This window comes from Trichechus manatus, unplaced genomic scaffold (assembly GCF_000243295.1).
Source record: "Trichechus manatus latirostris isolate Lorelei unplaced genomic scaffold, TriManLat1.0 scaffold00084, whole genome shotgun sequence".
NCBI lineage: Eukaryota > Metazoa > Chordata > Mammalia > Sirenia > Trichechidae > Trichechus > Trichechus manatus.
In genome coordinates, this window is record NW_004444020.1 from 4,791,499 (window position 1) to 4,811,355 (window position 19,857).

The 19,857-nt window shown below is 35.8% G+C and overlaps 1 protein-coding gene across 1 annotated transcript in view; it reads right to left on the reverse strand.

The window, feature by feature from the left end:
* RYK (receptor like tyrosine kinase) overlaps positions 1-19,857 on the reverse strand; it is a 164,356-nt gene that overhangs the window by 42,145 nt on the left and 102,354 nt on the right. The window contains exons 7-9 of the mRNA XM_004381414.1: positions 15,376-15,476; positions 10,787-10,912; positions 8,409-8,495 (exon numbers count right to left, since the gene is read on the reverse strand). Coding sequence (XP_004381471.1) covers positions 8,409-8,495; positions 10,787-10,912; positions 15,376-15,476 — 314 coding nt within the window. The remainder of the gene's footprint in view (positions 1-8,408; positions 8,496-10,786; positions 10,913-15,375; positions 15,477-19,857) is intronic.

The window sequence follows — 19,857 nt, forward strand, 5'->3', positions numbered from 1 at the left end:
CCCAAAAAGAAAGTCACCAAGACATATCATAGTCAAACTTGCCAAAACCAAAGATAAAGGAATCCTGAACGTGGTGAGGGATAAATGAAAAGTCACCTACAAAAGAAAACCAATGAGACTAAGCTCTCATTACACAGCAGAAAACACACAGGCAGGCAAGAAGGCAATGGAATGACATACGTAAAGCCCTGAAGGAAAAAAAAATTGCCAGCCAAGAATAATAAACAGCAAAATTGTTTCTCAAATATAATGGTCATTTCCAGACAAAGAGAAATTAATGGAATATGTAAAAACCAGACCAAAATTACAAGAAATATTAAAAGAGAGTCCTCCAGTCAGAGAACAAACATCAGACAACAAGACAAGGACACAGGACAGACCAACAAGATACCAACCCAGATAGGGAATTCACAAAAACAAAACACAGTTAAAAGACTGAAAATAGGGAACCAGAGATGTCAATATGTCAATAACAACAATGTCAAAATGAAAAAGAGGGAATAAATGGTGTAGACTTAGAACTTCCATATGGAAAGGAAGTCAAGGCAATATCAAGAAATAAAAGGCTGGTTATACTTAGAAAAATTAAGGTAAATTTCAAGGTAACCACAAAGGAAGCTAACAAACCTACTCATCAAAATAAAAAAAAAAAACCATAAAGACTCAGCAAACACACAATCAACAATAATAAACAAAAAGAACTCAGCAAAGAAAATTAAGCAAAACAAAGAAATTGTCAACAACACACACACACACACACAAAATAAAACAAAATGATGGCAGTAAACTCATACCTATCAATAATTACACTGAATGTAAATGGCCTAAATGCACCAGTAAGGAGACAGAGAGTGTCAGTATGGATAAAAAAAAACATGATCCATCTAAATATGCTGTCTACAAGAGACACAGAATAGACACAAAGACATAAACAAACTAAAACTCAGAGGTTGGAAAAAAAATATATCAAGCAAACAACAATTAAAAAAGAGCAGGAGCGGCAATATTAATCTCCGATAAAACAGGCTTTAAAGAAAATCCACCATAAAGGATAAGGAAGGACAGTATATAATGATTAAAGGGTCAGTACACCAGGAGGTCATAACCATAGTAAATACATACACACTCAATGACAGGCCTTCAAAATACATAACACAAACTCTAACAGCACTGAAAAGAGAAACAGACAGTTCCACAATAATAGTAAGAGACTTCAACACACCACTTTTGGTGAGGGACAGAACATTTAGAAAGAAACTCAGTAAAGACACAGAAGATCTAAAGGCCACAATCAACCAACTCGACATCACAGACATATACAGAACACTCCACCCAACAGCAACAAAGTATACATCCTTTTCTAATGCACATGGAACATTCTCCAGAATACACCACATTTTAGGTCACAAAGCAAGACTTAACAAAATCCAAAACATCAAAATAATACAAAGCATATTTTATCATAATGCCATAGAAGTAGAAATCAATAACAGAAACAGCAAAGGAAAAAATCAAATATGTAGAAACTGAAAGCATCTTACTTAAAAACTACTGAGTAATAGAAGAAATCATGATGGAATAAAAAGAATTCATAGAATCAAATGAGAATGAAAACACTTCTTACCAAAACCTCTGGGACAGAACAAAAGCATTGCTTAGAGGTCAACTGATAGCAATACATGCACACATCAAAAAAAGAGCCAAAATCAAAACACTAACCCAACAACTTAAACAAATAAAAAGACGACGGTAAAAGAAGACCTTAGGCACTAGAAAAGAGGAAATAATAAAGGTCACAGCAGAAATAAATGAAATAGAGAACAGAAAAACAATAGAGTGAAATCAACATGACCAAAAGTTGGTTCTTTGAAAAGATCGACAAAATCGACAAACCACTGGTGAAACTGACAAAAGAAAAAACAGGAGAGGAAGTAAATTATCTGAATAAGAAATGAGACAGGTGATACCACAACAGACGCAACTGAAATAAAAAGGGTCATAACAGAATACTATGAAAAAATGTACTCCAACAAATTTGAAAATGTAGCAGAAACTGGCAAATTTCTAGAAACATACTACCTACCTAAACTAACACAAACTGAGGTAGAAAAACTAAACAGACCCATAACAAAAGAAGAGATTGAAGAGGTAATTAAAAGAAACTCCCAACAACAACAATAAAAGCTCTGGCCAGGATGGGTTCACTGGAGAATTTTACCAACTATCAGAAGAGCTAACACCAATACGACTTAAAGTATTTCAGAGCATAGAAAAAGAAATACTCCTGAATTCATTCTGTGAAGCCGGCATAACCCTGATACCAAAGCCAGGCAAAGACACTACAAGAAAAAAAAAAAAAAAGGAAAACTACAAACCAATAACCCTCATGAATACAGACACAAAAATTCTCAACAAAATTCTAGCCAATAAAATTCAGCATCATATCAAAAAAAATAATACACCATGACCAAGTGAGATTCATACCACATATGCAGAGATGGTTCAGCATTAGAAAATCAATCAACGTAATCCACCACATAAATAAAAGAATCACATGATCATATCAATCAACACAGAAAAGGCATTTGACAAAGTCCAACACCCATTCCTGATAAAAACTCTCAGCAAAAGGGAAATTCCTCAACATAATAAAGGGCATTTATACAAAACCAACAGCCAACATAATTCTAAAGGGAGAGAGGCTGAAACCATTGCCCTTGAAAACGGGAACCAGATGTCTCAGGGGACATCTAGGTCAACTGGCATAACATAGTTCATAAAGAAAATGTTCTACATCCCACTGTGGTGAGTAGCGCCTGGGATCTTAAAGCTTGCAAGTGGTCATCTAAGATACATCTATTGGTCCCATCCCAACCAGAGCAAAGGAGAATAAAGAAAACCAAAGATACGATTAAAATATTAGCCCAAAGTACTAAAGGACCACATGAACTAGAGACTCCACCAGCCTGAGATCAGAAGAACTAGACGGTGCCTGGCTATCACCATCAACCACTCTGATAGGGATCATAACAGAGAGTTCTGGACAGAATAAGACAAAAATGTAGAAGAGAATCCAAATTCAAGAAAAAAGACCAGACTTACTGGTCTGACAGAGACTGGAGGAACCCCCGAGACTATGGCCCCCAGACACTTGCTAACTCAGAACTGAAACCAGTCCTGAAGCCCACTTTTCAGACAAACATTAGACAGGCATATAAAACAAAAAATAACACACGTAAGGAACATGCTTCTTAGTTCAATCAAATACACGAGACCAAACGGGCAACTCCTGCCCAAAAGCAAGACAAGAAACAGGAAGAGACAGGAACTGAACAAATGGACACAGGGAAACCAGGTGGAAATGGGGAGCATGCTATCACATTGTGGGGATTGCAACCAATGTCACAAAACAATATGTGTATAAATTTTTGAATGAGAAATTAACTTGAGCTGTTAACTTTCATTTAAAGAAGAACAAAATTAAAAAAAAATAAAAAAGAGGCAAAGGATGTAAACATGTAGTTTACTAAGAAAAGAAACACAAACGACCAAAGCATTTGTACAAATCCACAAGGATTTAACAAAATTACAAAATGACAGACTCTCCAGTCTCACTTCAAAGTAAAGAAACGCAAATGAAACTAGCAGATGCCATTTTCCTCTGTCAGATTAGAAGATGTGAAAAATTCAACTACCTGCCTGCCAGTTTGGGCAAGAGTGTGAGGAAACAGATTCATCAATAGCACCTTGGGTGGGGGTAGTGCAGAAGTACAAATTAGTACAGCTTTTCAGGACAATTAAGCAATGTCTAACAAAATTTTAAAACGCACATACCCTTTGCCTCATCAATCCCACTGCTAAGACTCTACCCTATCGGTATATTCACAAAAGCTCATCTATATATAATGTAACCAAACCAAAAATCAAACCCACTGCTGGAGAGAAAATTCCAACTCATAGCGACCCTATAGGACAGAGCAGAACTACCTCATAGGGTTTCCAAGGAGCAGCTGGTGGATCTGAACTGCTGACTTTTTGGTTAGTAGCTGAGTTCTTAACCACTGCGCCACCAAGGCTTCATATAATGTAACAAAGACCTCCAATTGTAATAGCAAAACTCAAATTAACCAGAGTCCATCAAGAGAACCAAAAAATACCAAACCCACTGCCATCGAGTCGATTCTCACTCATAGCAACTCTATAGGACAGAGGAGAACTGCCCCACAGGGTTTCCAAGGCTGTAAATCTTTACGGAAGCTGACTGTTACATCTTTCTCCCGCAGAGTGGCTGGTGGGTTTGAACCACCGACCTTTCGGTTAGCAGCCGAGCACTTTAACCACTGAGCCATCAGGGCAAAACTCAAAATAACCAGAGTCCGTCAACAGAGAACTAGTTAAATTGGCATAGGAGAATACTATGCAGCTACTTAAAAATATATATATGATAGATCTACATGTCCAAGATACATCAAATTTAAAAAGATGCAAACTGTGCTTAGCGTGATCAGTTATGTTTTAAAACTAAAATTATCCAAAAAAAAAAAAAAAGATATATGTGGGTGTGTTTTTTTCCTTATCCATAGAGAGAATCATAAGAAATTGTTCATAGTGGTTACTTTTAGGGATGAGAAGATTTACGTTTTGTGCCTTTCTGTCCTGTTTACACTTTCTAACCTTACAAATGAACAACCAGAAAAAAAATGACTACAAGGGTTCTGACCGGATATTACAGCCCATTTATTGTTTTCTTCTTCTTACCTATTTGTAGTTAAAAAACAAAGAATTAATATTAAATTAGTGAAAAAACAAGTCAGCTAAAATTGGCTTTTAGTTCTACGTTTTGGGGAAAAAAACATAATAATACAATTTACCAATATCTTTAATCTTCACTTCCAAAAGAATTTTTAAGATATTAAATATCTGCATAAATCCATAAGGATTCATCATTGCATAAGGACCACTATCTTAATAGTATAGAGAAATTTCTCCACTGTTTGAAAGAATAGTTCCATTAAGTGAACAGTATATTTCAATTAATTTTCATTATAAAATCAAAGATGAGTTTTAATGTTTTAAAAATGATCTTTAGGTATTAAAACAAAATTGAGTGCAATGTATCTGTAAAGCATTTTTAATAGAAACCAATTAACAACAATTTTGTAACAATAACTTACAAAGCTTCTGACCAACACCATAAGAGGGGGGAAAAGATACAAAGATTGGCAAAGCCAAGATCCACATCCCAGCCCCACCTAGTAAAACGCTGAACTCTGAACTCCAGCACTATGACTGCGTGCCACACTCACTCCTTAAAAGTGGCGCTCTCAAAGCTGAGAAATCTCAAATTTCATTTATTTCCAAGTCTAACCAAATCACTCCTTCCCTCGCTCCCTCTCCCATTACTTGCTCTTACTGTCTCCTTTTCAGACAACTTTTTCTATTTAAGACCTTTGTAGGAGTCTAAAATGGGAGGACGAAACACCAAGGACTGGAGACATTTCGTACATCTTTGGAAAAGCTGCTTCACCCTACTGTCTGCTGGAATAAACTCTAGTTGTCTAAAAATTGTTTAAAATGTAGGATCATTTAATAAATAGCAGAAAGTGCCTTTATTACTCTTCTGTACCTTAAATAATTTTAATAAAATTATGGCCAGGGGGCTGGTAGGATCTCTTTCAGCACTGGAAACTAGTAATAGTTAAACGTTCCCAGCCAATTAGTAAGAGTTTCTTCCCCACAACTCATAGGGAGATCAACATATACCAAAAGGTAATTTCAGGATATGTCATTTTATATATAATATATTCAAGTTTTACTTTGATAAGTATATTCTATTAAGAAAGGGACACCTCAACTAGATGATGATCTATGAAAACTTTAAATTGGAAAAAAATAATTTTCTCTAGTTAATAAGAAAAATTCACTTTCCTAGGTTCCTTTCCTTGTCTAGTCCTAGTCTTTTAAACAGTGAAAGGTCTACTTTCAAGATGTATTCATTTGGGAAGGATATCATAAGATAATTTACACTCTAAAAATTGCAAAGAAGCACAAAATGATTTAAAAAACCGAACACTTGCATATTTCTAAAACTGTACAAAATTTCGCACCTAGAAAAGAAAATAAGAACTTAATACCAATAACCTCGAACTGATTCATTTATTTTATGGAAATCAATTTCACAATATTTAGAAAGTATGAAATATAGATTTTTAATTTCAATCCCTGGAAATTTATATGGAATATCCATTAAGTCTCTGTAAAAAAATTATGAAATTTTTAAAATGCCAAACTTTAGTTCTCTGCTATGTCTAAAGGCAAAAGACAATAATCTTTCTAAAACAATTTTTTGTGTGTTTTTAAACTTCCCTTCTAATCACATAGTGTGTAACAACGCATATCGATTCATCAAAGAAACCTGTCAGCTCTACGTAGCTTCGATTAAAAAAAAAAAAATAATAACATTCCAAAAGAATAAATCTCAGAGATACTCAATCATATGGAGTAATCTCTCTAACAATTTTGAGACAAGTACATTATAGTGTAGTCAATGCATTTCCTCTTAGTCTCCCATGTAAACCATAATCATATCTTGCCTAAGGACTCACTGTGCTTTCTCTTGTTTCCGTCCAGCTCAGAGAGAACATTGTAATTACAGTAGTAAGGCGTGGAAACAACTAAATGACTACAATTCAAGCATATACGGAAAGAGAAATCTTATCTTGTGAAACAGTCCTAGTATCCGCATTGTGTTTTCTATCAATAGTATTTCCTTTTTTCCTCCCCTTCCAACCCTAAATCAACCCAAATCTATACAGAAACCTCTTTTGTTAAGTCAAGATTCACTCAGAACAAATTAAGTAATAGCCCAGTTCTAAACTGACCACAGAATATTTACAACCCCAGAAACATTAGACTTAAGGGGAAAATGTTTCCTTTAAAAACATGGGGAAGGAAAGAGCAAAAGACAGTTTGTTGTTTTATTAAATTTATGGTTCAAATTTTACATTTATAAAAAGTACTGTGTAAAATATCTCTCAAAACTGGTCAGGCAACCTAGTAGGACGTAACTTAATATTACCCTTTAAAAGTGTTTTGGGGGCTGGAAAGGGGGAGAGTGAATGAAAAGCATACTGAAAGATACAGACATTAAACTATTTGTCTAGAAAACATAAAAGGGTGTATGTGTGTTGTGTATCCTCAAACAAGCAATTTTGCTAAATTAAAAGCAATTAAGTTCCCAAAAAATTTTTTGTTAGATTCATGCACCCCTACTTTTTAGAAACAGTAAGTATAAATCTCTCATATTCTCCATGAATTCATTTAAGGAAATTCAGAAACACAGTTCTTATAAATTAACTTTGCAAATTTCATAAAATGTTGTCACTTCCACTCAAAAAACTGAATTTAATTTTTCTCTCAATTTCCACATTCAAGATGCTAAGTTTGTTTTCAAAAATGATTATCTTCTTGTCATCCCAACCTACATCAGACCTGTCAGGCACTAAGTACCCTAGAGATTATCATATTTTTCTTTCTCTCAAAATGAATGAATAAAAGACTTAAGATAATTTATTTTTGCAAATATCAATTAGAAATAATAAAATTCTAATATTTTAAAAGGTCTTACTAATTGTCCAGTATTAGAGAATAAGCCACATATAAAAAATTCTAGCATATTTTGATAGGGAATCTCTAATGGATATGAATCAATAAATGAAAAATTAGGCATCAACTTTTAAAAGATGATCCAAAAGGAGAGTATGTGAAAATATAAATTAGTGCTACCTTTTAGAGAATATGACAATATCTATCAATATTTTAAATGGGCCAGCAGTTCCAACAATGGATACACCTGCAAAAGTATACCAAGCAATATAAATATATAATAAATGTAAATATATATACACAATACATATATGTGTGTATATACACACACACAACAAGGATATTTCCTGCAGCATTACATACAAGAGCAAAAAAGGGTGGGTGGAAGGCTAACAGTGGCTATCCATGTAAGGTACTGTGGGTCTGAGATCATTTTTATTTTCTTCTTTATAGTCTTCAGTATTGGAGGAAAAAAACTAGTAACAATGTTTCTTAAGGGGGAAAAAAGACAGTATCAAAGAATTTTAACCTAGGAAAAAATACAAAATTAGATACAGCAACAAAGAAGTCAAGTGGATACAAAACTTAACTAGAAGCCTACATCACATCTAATAAATATTTAATGTCTTAATTTATCAGACCTATTTTCTATACCTAATGAGAATAACTCAAATTTCTAAAGAATTAGGCTAAGTTAGTTTAAAGGTCTGGCGCACACTAAGAATCTGAGACACGCTCTCGCTGGCCTGGGCCACCTTAGGCAGGAAAGCATTATGGACATAGCATGAAAAAAAAAATCCTACCTTTAACTGTTTTCACAAATGTTTGTTTTTCTTTATTTGGATCTTTTTCATCTATTAAAATCCCATGGAAAATACGTCCAAAAGTACCTAGGAAAAAAATTAATGAGATCATAAAATTTTAAGTACAAAACTTTCTGATATAACATAACGTAACAAGGGTATATGTGATAAACAATATTACTCTAGTCGTAGTATAAAAAAGCTCAAATCCTTGGTTTTTAATGACGGCTAGAAGTTTTTTGTTGCTGTGAAATGTCTTAACTTGCTTTTAGAAAGACCTTATCTAAACTAGGTATGTGAGAATTCTTTCTGTATCATCCTAAATAAATCAGTATAGAGTCAGGAGCACTGGAGCTCTGTAATGGGATATCTACAGAGGTATCTGAACTTCTAGCATTAGCCCACAGCAATGGTGAAAGAAGAAAAATGAACTCTCTGCTGCTGCAGAGCTTTAAAGGGTAGCTTTAAGAGAAGGGCAAGGGGCACAAGTCCTGGATTCAGACAGTCCTGGGTTCCAATCCTGGCTCTACTACTCACTACTTACAAGGCCTCAGGCAAGCTGCTTAGCCTCTCAGGTCAGTTTTCACATTGGCAAAATGTGTTCCTAAAACCTGTATACTAGGAAGAGAAGCTATAATGCTTTTGTGGGGAAAGGAGTAGCTAAAAGTGAACTATGAAAATCCTTACTGATATTATTTTGTAATGGCTAATAGAACGTCCCTAATAAGCAGATGATCATTGAAAATTAATTTCATTTTACTATTTTTTTCTCAATGGAAGCATTTTACTTCCTTTCCTTCACAATTTAAAAGATATGCTTGCAAAATAGTTGTGCTTTGCTACAGATAACACACATATAAAAAGGTTGGCTCTAACATCTTTCACTCATAGACTTGGAATTGTTGGTGCCCACCTCTCACGTTCCACTGAGGTCTAGAGAAACAGTAATTTGGATGCTTGAGAGAGAAAACAGCTTTGGATACTCTTTATTGAAGGCACTATGCTTAGAGCTAAGTAAATACCTTTAAACACTCTAGTCAGAGCTATATATCCTGACAATCTGACAGGTGAGAAAATGCTTATAACTATTGTTTTGATTTGCATTTATCAGATTTCCAATGAACTGGACCACTTTAAAAAGAATGTTAATTGGCCACTGTGTTTTCTTTTCTGAAATCAACAGAATTTTAAAATAAAATATTCTGGGCTTGAAAATATCAAAGAAAACTCTATTTGGTTTGGAACTTCCTCTTTTCCTCAAAATACACCACCAAAACAGAATACTTATTCTATTCCATTTAGAGACCAAAAGAAATTGCAAATATAACATATTCTTCATTAATCTTTATTTCTTTTGATTCTCTGGGAAATGTACATGATGCACTTATTTTCAGACTGCAGACAGACCTGAAAATTAGTTACATTTAGAAAACAGACAACCACAACAAGTGGCATTTCTATATTTAAAAACAGATGAAAATTTGCTTCTAGTAATTACCATTTGCCACTGGGGTCATGTCAACTCCCTCATTTAGCTGTGACTGACCTACAAGCATCCAAGCCAACAGGTGAATACAGAACAACTCATGTACATCCAAAACATTCCAAACTGAATTATGGCAGAAGTAAAAAAGTTAATCCTCTATTTAACAACTTAGCGAGTTCAATGAAATATTTTATTATTACTTTCCATCCTCTCCCCAATCAATACCCTCAAACAAAAAAGAAAGTAAGGACCAGAGGGAAAAGGAAGAGAAGGGTACTAATATTTATTGAACACCTATTACATGTGAGTGCACTTAATATACAGCATTTCATTTGATCTTCATAACTAGTCTAAGAGCAGACATTATAGTCCAAATTTACACAAGAGGAAACTGGACCTTGAAGACAAGACATTGACTTCTCCAAGGTCACACAAGTAATAAATCATGAGATTGGGATATGAACTTGGGTCCAACTCCAAAATCCATGTAATGTACCTGTTAAAACTCCCACACTGTCAGAGAGAAAATGATGTAGAATATTTCAAAGAGACTTGCTAGGTAGTGATAAGCTTCAACTAAAACCTAAACATAAAATGTACTTTAAAGCTAACAAACACATATATGTTTTTATATACTTAAAACTTTAGCACTGCACCAAAGCTGTATTAAGGCAAATTAAAGATCTAAAAAAAGGACAAATAAAAATCGGTTTTGTAAAGGAAATAAACTGTGCAGTGCTTTCAACAGGCAGGATCTTTTCTTCTATCCTTATCTTAGAATGGACACAATATGAGATGAAATTCTTACAAATATTTCAAACAAAAAAAATTTTTGTATAGTGGTAACATTATCAAATCTTCCTTGAAAAACTAATTTTGAGATAATAAATACCTTCTTGGAGTACATCTTTTAGGGTTATCCTCTCCCTGGATACTGCTATATCCTTCACCTTGGCTTTGGCCTCCAAAAGAGTGACACTTCTAAGGTCGTTCTTCTCTATCCGCAAGGTAGGATAACCTGAGGAGCCAACAAAGCCAAACCAAGCAATATAAATACCCTTATTATGGCATCAGGGTCAACTACTCAGTTAGAACCTCATGGCTTGAGTCATAGGAATAAATGTGGGAATCATAAAAGGGAAAAGGCATTTACATGACAAAGGAGAGCTACTTATGAAGCCCATACTAACATTTTAAGGAAACACTCTCCAGCCTCCCACAATCTTACCTCAAAATATTAAAATGAGGAGTCAAAATGAGAAATCCTAAAAAACAATATTATAATTACCAAAAGTTCAATTGTCTTTCAGCCAACTAAGTTTTCACTCATGAAATTTAATTTAATCCCTCTTATGGATAGTTTTTCTTCTGAAAGATTGTCTAATATAATCTCATAACAATGGAATTTTTCTAATGAAGAGCTATTTGAAAAAAACAACTTTTCTAACAAAATATATGGCAGGGGTTTTTTTGCCCCCTGCTTTTCTGTGTGTCTTTTAATTTGTTACTGAATGCTGAACTCTTTGGGTAGAAGAACAGTAGAGAATAGGGCAAACAGTTTTCATACCCAGAAATGGGCATGCCTCTTCTGACAAGTCGTCAGTGTTGGGGGTTGAATCATTGTCAGTAGCTTGGCTGAGTTGGGGTTTTGCTGCTGCTAGTAATATTTAGCATACCAGACTTCAAATTTTTCCAGTTGTGGACTGCTGCTACCTTGCAGAGCCTGGGTGAGGAGGGATTTTTCTCAATGTTTGTTCTCCACTCTCAGCTTTCAGAAGTCCTTGCACTCCTGTACCCTTAAGGGATCTGTCCCCATGCTCTTGCCTCTCCCCCCAGGGTACACTGCTGCTGCTTGTTACTTAATGTGAAGTTGATGGTGAGGACAGGGGTTTCTCATTTATCCTGGGCCAGCCTCAGTCTTAGGCAGGCCCTATGCACCTGGATCTCAGGGATCAGTCTTTCTCAGTATTCCTGTCCCTTCTCCTCTTAGCCCATAGCTGTCAAACTCTGCCTTGTATCTGTGGGAGATCTTGGATAGGAGAGTGTTTCCAACTCCTCCACTCCTCAGGGGTAGCAGACCACTCTGGAAGCAACTAGCTACAAAAGCCACTGACAAGTGTCCTATACTGGAGGCATGAAGAAACTTCATTGCTGTAGGCTCTGTACTCTGGAAAATCACATTCTTAGAAGTCCTTTAATCTGTAAACTCCTCATCCAGAGTCAGGACTTAAAAATAGATCTGTGCCTCAAGAGAGCTGCTGTTGGAGATTTGCAGGTGGTAAGTGAGGGACAGTCTGTGTGTTCAAAAGACACCAACCTGTGTGTCAAAAATACAGCAATTATGCCTAAAGACACTACATACTTAGAGAATGTATCTAAGATTCATTAAGAAATGTTTCATTCTCAAACAATAAAAAATTATTTATTCCTGTTATTCACAGTTAGATAATTTTTCCCCAGTGTCAAAAGATACCTAAGTATATGACTGTTAATGGAAAAAATAGGGGACAAGTTTCTTCCACTTTCATTTGTGAATTTTTATTGTCAATGTGGGGACGTAAGTAATTAATACAAGTCAAAATGTTTTAGTGATCAATTTTCAGCAATTCAACTTTGCAACAACTGTCAATCAACCTGTTTAAGATTTCTGGAAAATGCCAAGATTTGAATTAAAAAAAAAAAAAGTAAATTTCTTATTAATGGTAACAAAAAAATTATAAATGCATTTCCATTGAGTTTTTAAAAAAGTATTCTATTTTTAGCATATATAATAAATGAATTATCTCCTTATGGTAATAGCCACCATTGAAAACAAGTAAATTTCTTATTGATGGCAACTAAAAATTCTTTTAAGAAACGAATGTGTTTCCATTGACTTTTTTAAAAAAAAATTTTGATTGTAGCATATGTATTAACTGAATTACCTACTTCTTTAAGATCATATCCACAATCAAGAACAGACTCTAATGAGCAACACTTGGCATCTAAACACTAAAAGCAACGATGTGCCATTTCTGAACAGTCTAAACTACTTTCAAATCCATCATCAAATTTCCTGATGATAAATACTTCTAACTTTCTTTAATTGGTGTTGACGGTAGCTGATGTTATCCTGTCTCTTAACTTTCTTTTTATCTAAAATGTTCCCTCCTTCCCTTTTCCTTCTGTCACTGTCTTGTTGAAGAAACCAGGTCAGTTAACCTGCGTAAAGTCTGCCATCAACTTCTTTGAGTATCATTTAACATATTCCTCTATCCCCTGTATTTCCTGTAAACTGCAAGTCAGTTCTACAGCCTTGATTAACTCAAATTAACATGGTGGGGGGCACACAAGAGTATTTCATGGGTGGTTCATCATATCTGGGGGTACAAAATATATAGTTGTACCACTTTCAGTGATGCTATGTTTCACCAGTGGATTCAGGTGATGACAGCTTGATTCCTTCATTATAAATTTCCCCGCTACCTTTTGTTTTCAGGGCTTTAATCATTGATGGTCTTTTCCTGAACAAAATATTTTATTGTTGTTGCTAGGTGCCATCAAGTCAGTTCTAACTCATAGAGACCCTATGTACAACAGAATGAAATATTGCCCAGTCCTGGGCCATCCTCACAATAGTTGTTATGTTTGAGCCCACTGTTGCAGCCATAGTGTCAATCCATCTCATCGAGGGTCTTCCTCTTTTTCGCTGACCCTATACTTTACCAAGCATAATATCCTTCTCCAGGGACTGATCCCTCTTGATAACACGTCCAAAGTATGTGAGACATAGTCTCACCTCCTTGCTTCTAAGGAGCATTCTGGCTGTACTTTCTCCAAGACAGATTTGTTCGTTCTTTTGGCAGTCCATGGCATATTCAATATTCTTTGCCAACACCACAATTCAAAGGTGTCAATTCTTCTTTGGTCTTCCTTAATCACTGTCCAGCTTTTGCATGCATATGAGGTGATCGAAAACACCATGGCTTGGGTCAGGCCCACCTTAGAAATATTCTCTGGGCAAGTATCGTATGATCCCACTTACATGAAATACCTAAAATAGGCTCATGTACAGAGACTAAAGTTTATTAGTGGTTACCAGGAGCAGGAGAGAAGAGGAAAGGAGAAGTCATTGTTTAGGAAGCACCGAACATCTGTTAATGGTGATGGAAAGCACTGAACATCTGTTAATGGTGATGGAAAATTTGGCAACGAGTACTGGTGATGGTTGCGCAACACAATTAATGTAATCAGCGTCACTGAACTATGTATGTAAACAATGCTGAACTGGCATTTGTTGTGTTATATATATTTTTACCACAGAGAGGGAGGAAAGAAGAAAGAAGAAATATTTTCCCTCATAAACTAGGACTGTTTTGTTATCTGAAATGCAGTTCATATTGATTATTTGTCAAAGTAAGGTATTATCAATGTCTTAGTCACCTCTGATAATGATTACTTTTTAAAAAAGGTATCATTATAAACTTGTGAATTTCTATACATTTTATATGTTTCAGTCCGTTGCAGTCATTATTTGTTTTGATGTTCAAATTATTCCATCTTTAGCCAGTGAGAACTTTTTAAGTCTTTGGCAGCTTCCTAGATTACTGGCTCAGCAACATGTCCTAGGTTTACCTTGTACATTTCCTGCTCCAGACCTGGAATCAGCATTTCTCCAAGGAATCCTGGTTCTTTTTAATGGGAAACAGTACTGAGAGATCACAAAGGGCATTACATGGAGGACAGATATTCGTAATCTTATTTTAGTAGAGTAAATGCCAGCACAGGGAAGATAAATTACTTGCCTAAGAAAACCTAATTAATCAATGGCACCAGTGACTCCAGCCCTGACTTAGGCTCTCTGGCCCACTGTTTATCCTGATGATTATGTTGTTTCTCATTTCCATGGTAACTGATTCCTCATTATATCTAAATTATACCCTAAGAAGGATTATTTCCCCCTAAATATCTACCTGTTACAGCATGTGTAAACTTTAATCAAAATCCTGTCCAAAAAAGGAAATCAGATCCCATGTTCTCAACTCTCCAACGGTACCTAGCTTCTTATCATCGTTAGAAAACAGTGTAAGGTCCTTACCGAGGCCCATAAGATCATGAAAAAATTCATTAAAATCCAAAGTCTCTGTTTTTATATGGCCCAATGGCTTATATCATATAACTACCTGAAAACCTCCCTTCTGAATTTCTACAGAAGTGGTCTAGTAACTCTTTTAAAATTAATCTATGGAAATATCCCCAAAACAAGACTAACTCCAGCAATTTAAATTATGTTTTAATTTCTTAATTTTATAATGTTTCATTCCATACTCTAGAAAACAAAAGTTGAAGATCAAGCCTATGTTTGCACACATCAGATACTACATACATAGCATGGTACACATGTCCCACAGTACACTAGCCATGCAGGACCACCGACAGACAGTGGTCTGCTGACCATAGACAGCTTCAGTAAATCAGCTTTAGAATTAAATTAACTCTTACTGGTGATAGGAGTTGCATTGTTGGGTGTGTCGGCTCTCAGATACTGAGTCGTCTGGGTGGATGGCTGAGACAGCCCTTGGGAACTACTGCTGGCACTGATGCTGCAAACAATTTTTAAGAGAAAAGTATTTGGCAAGTTAGCGTCAATGAAAAATTTCTTTATACATACAAAATGTATACAGCCATTTTAACCAGCCTAAAATCCTGATGGAGTTACAATAATACACGGACTTCCCATCACAAATGTTTCATATTGAAATTTAATATGTAACGTAGAGCTCCATTTTTTCTTTCCTTTCTATCTCCAGAGTCATCAAGCAGGTTCATCTTATCAAAGGCATTCAGAAATATAGGCACTAGTCCTCTGAAAGCACAGATAGCAGCCGTGAACCTCACGCAACCATACATTAAGGAACTATGGATCATTTCTTAGGAAAGTGCCCATACCACTTCAATTACTTTTTAGAAAAGGAATAGGGCAGACCTATTTTAACAACTGTCCAAAATCAAAGGGGCCTACAGATGGGGGACTATAAACCAAACTGAATATGCCAACATGCACAAAGCTTGGCAAGGAGTACTGCATCATGTTCAAGTTTGTTTAATCCCATACACTTTGCTTCTTTTACCTCTCCAATTCCACCCTTTTTAGAATTTATGGAACTTCTCAGAAATCTCTAGTACTTGAAGCATTCTAATACATCATATCCTTTAAATAATACAGGAGACCCAGAAGATGGTAGGTTCAAATCACTGCTAACCCTGTGTTCAAGATTACTACAAATTAAGTGTACTTCTGTGTCTTCAATGGTTAACAACCTTGTCTTTCTCACTGAAGTCATCCTTGGGAACATTCCAGCCTCACTGGCCCAACCCTTGTAATTTTTCAGCAGCGGAAAAGTGAAACATAGAAATTCAGCATCAAGAGTAAAACCAGATGTAAGGATGCCACCCCCTTCAGGATAGGCGTTCCATGCCTCCCTTAGCTACATGATCAGTATAGCTTAATCAGTGGCTGCTACCTTTTCTAAATATGCAAAGTCTTTTTTTAACTGACCTCTTTCCACATGATGGTTCTATTTTTTAAATGATTGAGAAAACACATAATGACAAAAGGCTGTTATATAGATACCAACACTTATATATGAATTTGTATGTTACCAATTTCAAGAGTCTACACATGCATTTGAAAAATATATATAACATCCCAGGCAATTCGCACTGTAAGTCCCTATGCAGCCCTTTATCCCTAATAATACAATCTACTATTGTAACTAAAACACTTCTGAAAAGTCATAGTAATAAACTAAGAAATTTCCTGCAACAAACACTTGGAGAATACTTGGAGAATAGTATGTAACCTGCTCTGAAGATACATGTTTGCCTAATGAAATGCCCTTCAGCATGTCTTCCCTTAAGATCTCATCATCACTTTAGGTTACCTACTACTTCTTGTGTCTACAGTGAGCCCTGTTTCCCCAATAACTTTGCCTGAAGATGCTTTTCAGCTCACAGAGAATATAACAAAGACTCATCAGTCTGTCACCTAGTAAGAGTTCCGGAAAATCATTTAAGGCTGGTGGATATTCAGGAATTGATCTACATAAGTCTATACGAGTAGTGGGCATGGGACAGTACACTGAAGAAATGGAGAGCTTAAACCTTAAAATCAAAACTACCAGCACCATTTACTAGCTGTGTGACCTAGGGCAAACAATTTAATGTTTCTGGAGCCTCAGATTCCTCACTGACAGAATAAGCATAACATAGTGAAACTTGTGAGATCCAGAACTTGACAAGACTGCTTTTGTTTTTCTGGGTCTTGCAAGTTTTCTGCTTTTGACAGGGTGCAGTCTTACCACTTTTCTATCACTCTCTATTAACAGAAAACATTTTAGTTTTCCTTCTCTGACTGGTTTCTCTTACAGAGTTTCCAGCTTTTGCAGGTTTTACGGTACCACTTTCTGAGAAAGCTGCTAAAGGGATTACATGAAAAAATATAAGCATTTAGCACAGTATCTGGTCTCAGCATAGATTCACAAATTATTATTCCTAATCTTTTTTATTATGACTCTTATGATACATCTCCAACCTCAGAATGATAAGGAGCACAGGGCAGCTATTTATGTAGTACTGACCACCACTCAAAGATCAGACTAGAAAGAAAATTGTTAGAAGTCCAGGATTCAATAATGAAGAAGAAGAAAAGCATTACTATCTTCAAAGAGGGGAGAAATAAAGGACTTTAGTTTATTCACTCAAAGAATTGGATTAAGAAAATCTACCTCTCAGGATTTCTTGAGCCTCAAATTATATGACATATATGAAAGTGTTACTTAAATATTATTTGCAACCAACATACACTGATAGTTGAATAAAAACAATCACAGACTTCAAATTAATTACAGGCAATCCCCAATTACGAACAAGTTCCATTTCTAAATTTGTCTTTACGTCTAACTTGTACGTACGTCAGAACAGTTAGGTACAGTTGGCAGTTCATATCTAACGTCAGTAAGTCAACTGTTTGTTTAGTGTATAGTATATAGTGGTGGAGCAGTGGTTAAGAGCTTGGCTGCTAACGAAAAGGTCGGCAGTTCGAATCCACCAAGCACTCCTTGGAAACCCTATGGGGCAGTTCTACTCTGTCCTGTAGGGTGGCTATGAGTCAGAATCAACTTGACAGTAATGGGTTTGAGGTTTTTTTATTTTTTTGGTACCTTTCTATGCATAAAAAACATTAAAGAAACACTTTCAGATACACTAAAGCATTTTTAACATAATAATACAGTAATAATAATAGTGTTTTGATGCATGTTCCAAAGTACTGCCCATTTGTTATTAGAAACCATTGTAAGTACCTGGGATTTTTAATATACAAGCATACCTCAGAAATATTGCAGGTTCAGTTCCAGACCACAATAATAAAGTGAATACTGCAATAAAGCGAGTCACATGAATTTTCTGGTTTCCCAGTGCATATAAAAGTCATGTTTACACTGTAGTCTATTAGGGGCCCTGGTGTCACCGTGATTAAGAGCTTGGCTGCTAACCAAAAGGTCGGTCGTTCACATCTACCAGCCACTCCTTGGAAATCCTATGGGGCAAATCTATTCTGTCCTATATGGTCGCTAAGAGTTGGAATCAACTCAACGGCAACGGGTTTTTGGTTTTGTGGTCTATTAAGTGTGCAACAGCATTATGTCTAAAAAGAATGTACATACGTTAATTAAAAAATACTCTATTGCTAAAAAATGCTAACCATCATCTGAGTCTTCACTGAGTCGTAACCTTTTTGTTAGTGGAGGGATCTGCCTTGATGTTGATGCCTGCTGACTGATCGGGGTGGTGGTTGCTGAAGGTTGGGGGTGGCTGTGGCAATTTCTTAAAACACGACAACAATGACGATTGCATCCACTAACTCTTCCTTTCACAAATGATTCCCCTGTAGCATATGATGCTGTTTGATAGTATTTTACCCACAGCAGGAACTTCTTTCAAAATTGAAATCAATCCTCTCAAACCTTGCTGCTGCTTTATCAACTAAAAACCCATTTCCATCGAGTCGATTCCGACCCATAGCAACCCTATAGGACAGAGTAGAACTGTCCCATATAGTTTCCAAGAACACCTGGTGGATTCAAACTGCCGACCTCTTGGTTAGCAACCAGAGAACTTAACCACTACACCACCAGGGTTGCCTTATCAACTAAGTTTACGTAATATTCTGAATCCTTTGTTGTCATTTCAACAATATTCACAGCATCTTCACCAGCAGATTCTATCTCAAGAAACACTTTCTATGCTCATCCATAAGAAGCAATTCCTCATCCATTACAGTTTTATCATGAGACTGCAGCAATTCAGTCACATCTTCAGGCTTCACTTCTAATTCTAGTTCTCTTACTATTTCCACCACATCTACAGTTACTTCCTCTGAACCCCTCAAAGTCATTCATGAGAGCTGGAATCAACTTCTTCCAAACTTCTGTTAATGTTGATATTTTGACCTCCTCTCATGAATCACGAATGTTCTTAATGGCATCTAGAACGTTGAATCCTTTCCAGATTTTCAATTTACTTTACCCAGATCCATCAGAGGAATCACTATCTATGGGAGCTACAGCCTTATGAAATGTATTTCTTAAATAATAAGACTTGAAAGTCAAAATTACTCCTTGATCCATGGGCTACAGAATGGATGTTGTGTTAGCAGCATGAAAACAACATTAATTTCCTTGTACATCTCCATCAGAGCTCTTGGATGACCAGAAGCATTGTCAATGATTGGTAATATTTTGAAAGGAGTCTTTTCTTCTGAGCAGTAGGTCTCAACAGCAGGCTTAACATATTCACTAAACCATGTTGTAGACATATGTGCTGTCATCCAGGCTTTCTTGTTCCATTTATAGACCACAGGTAGAGTAGATTTAGTATAATTCTTTTCTTCTTTTTTTTTTTTTTTTTTTTTTGTTGGTTATT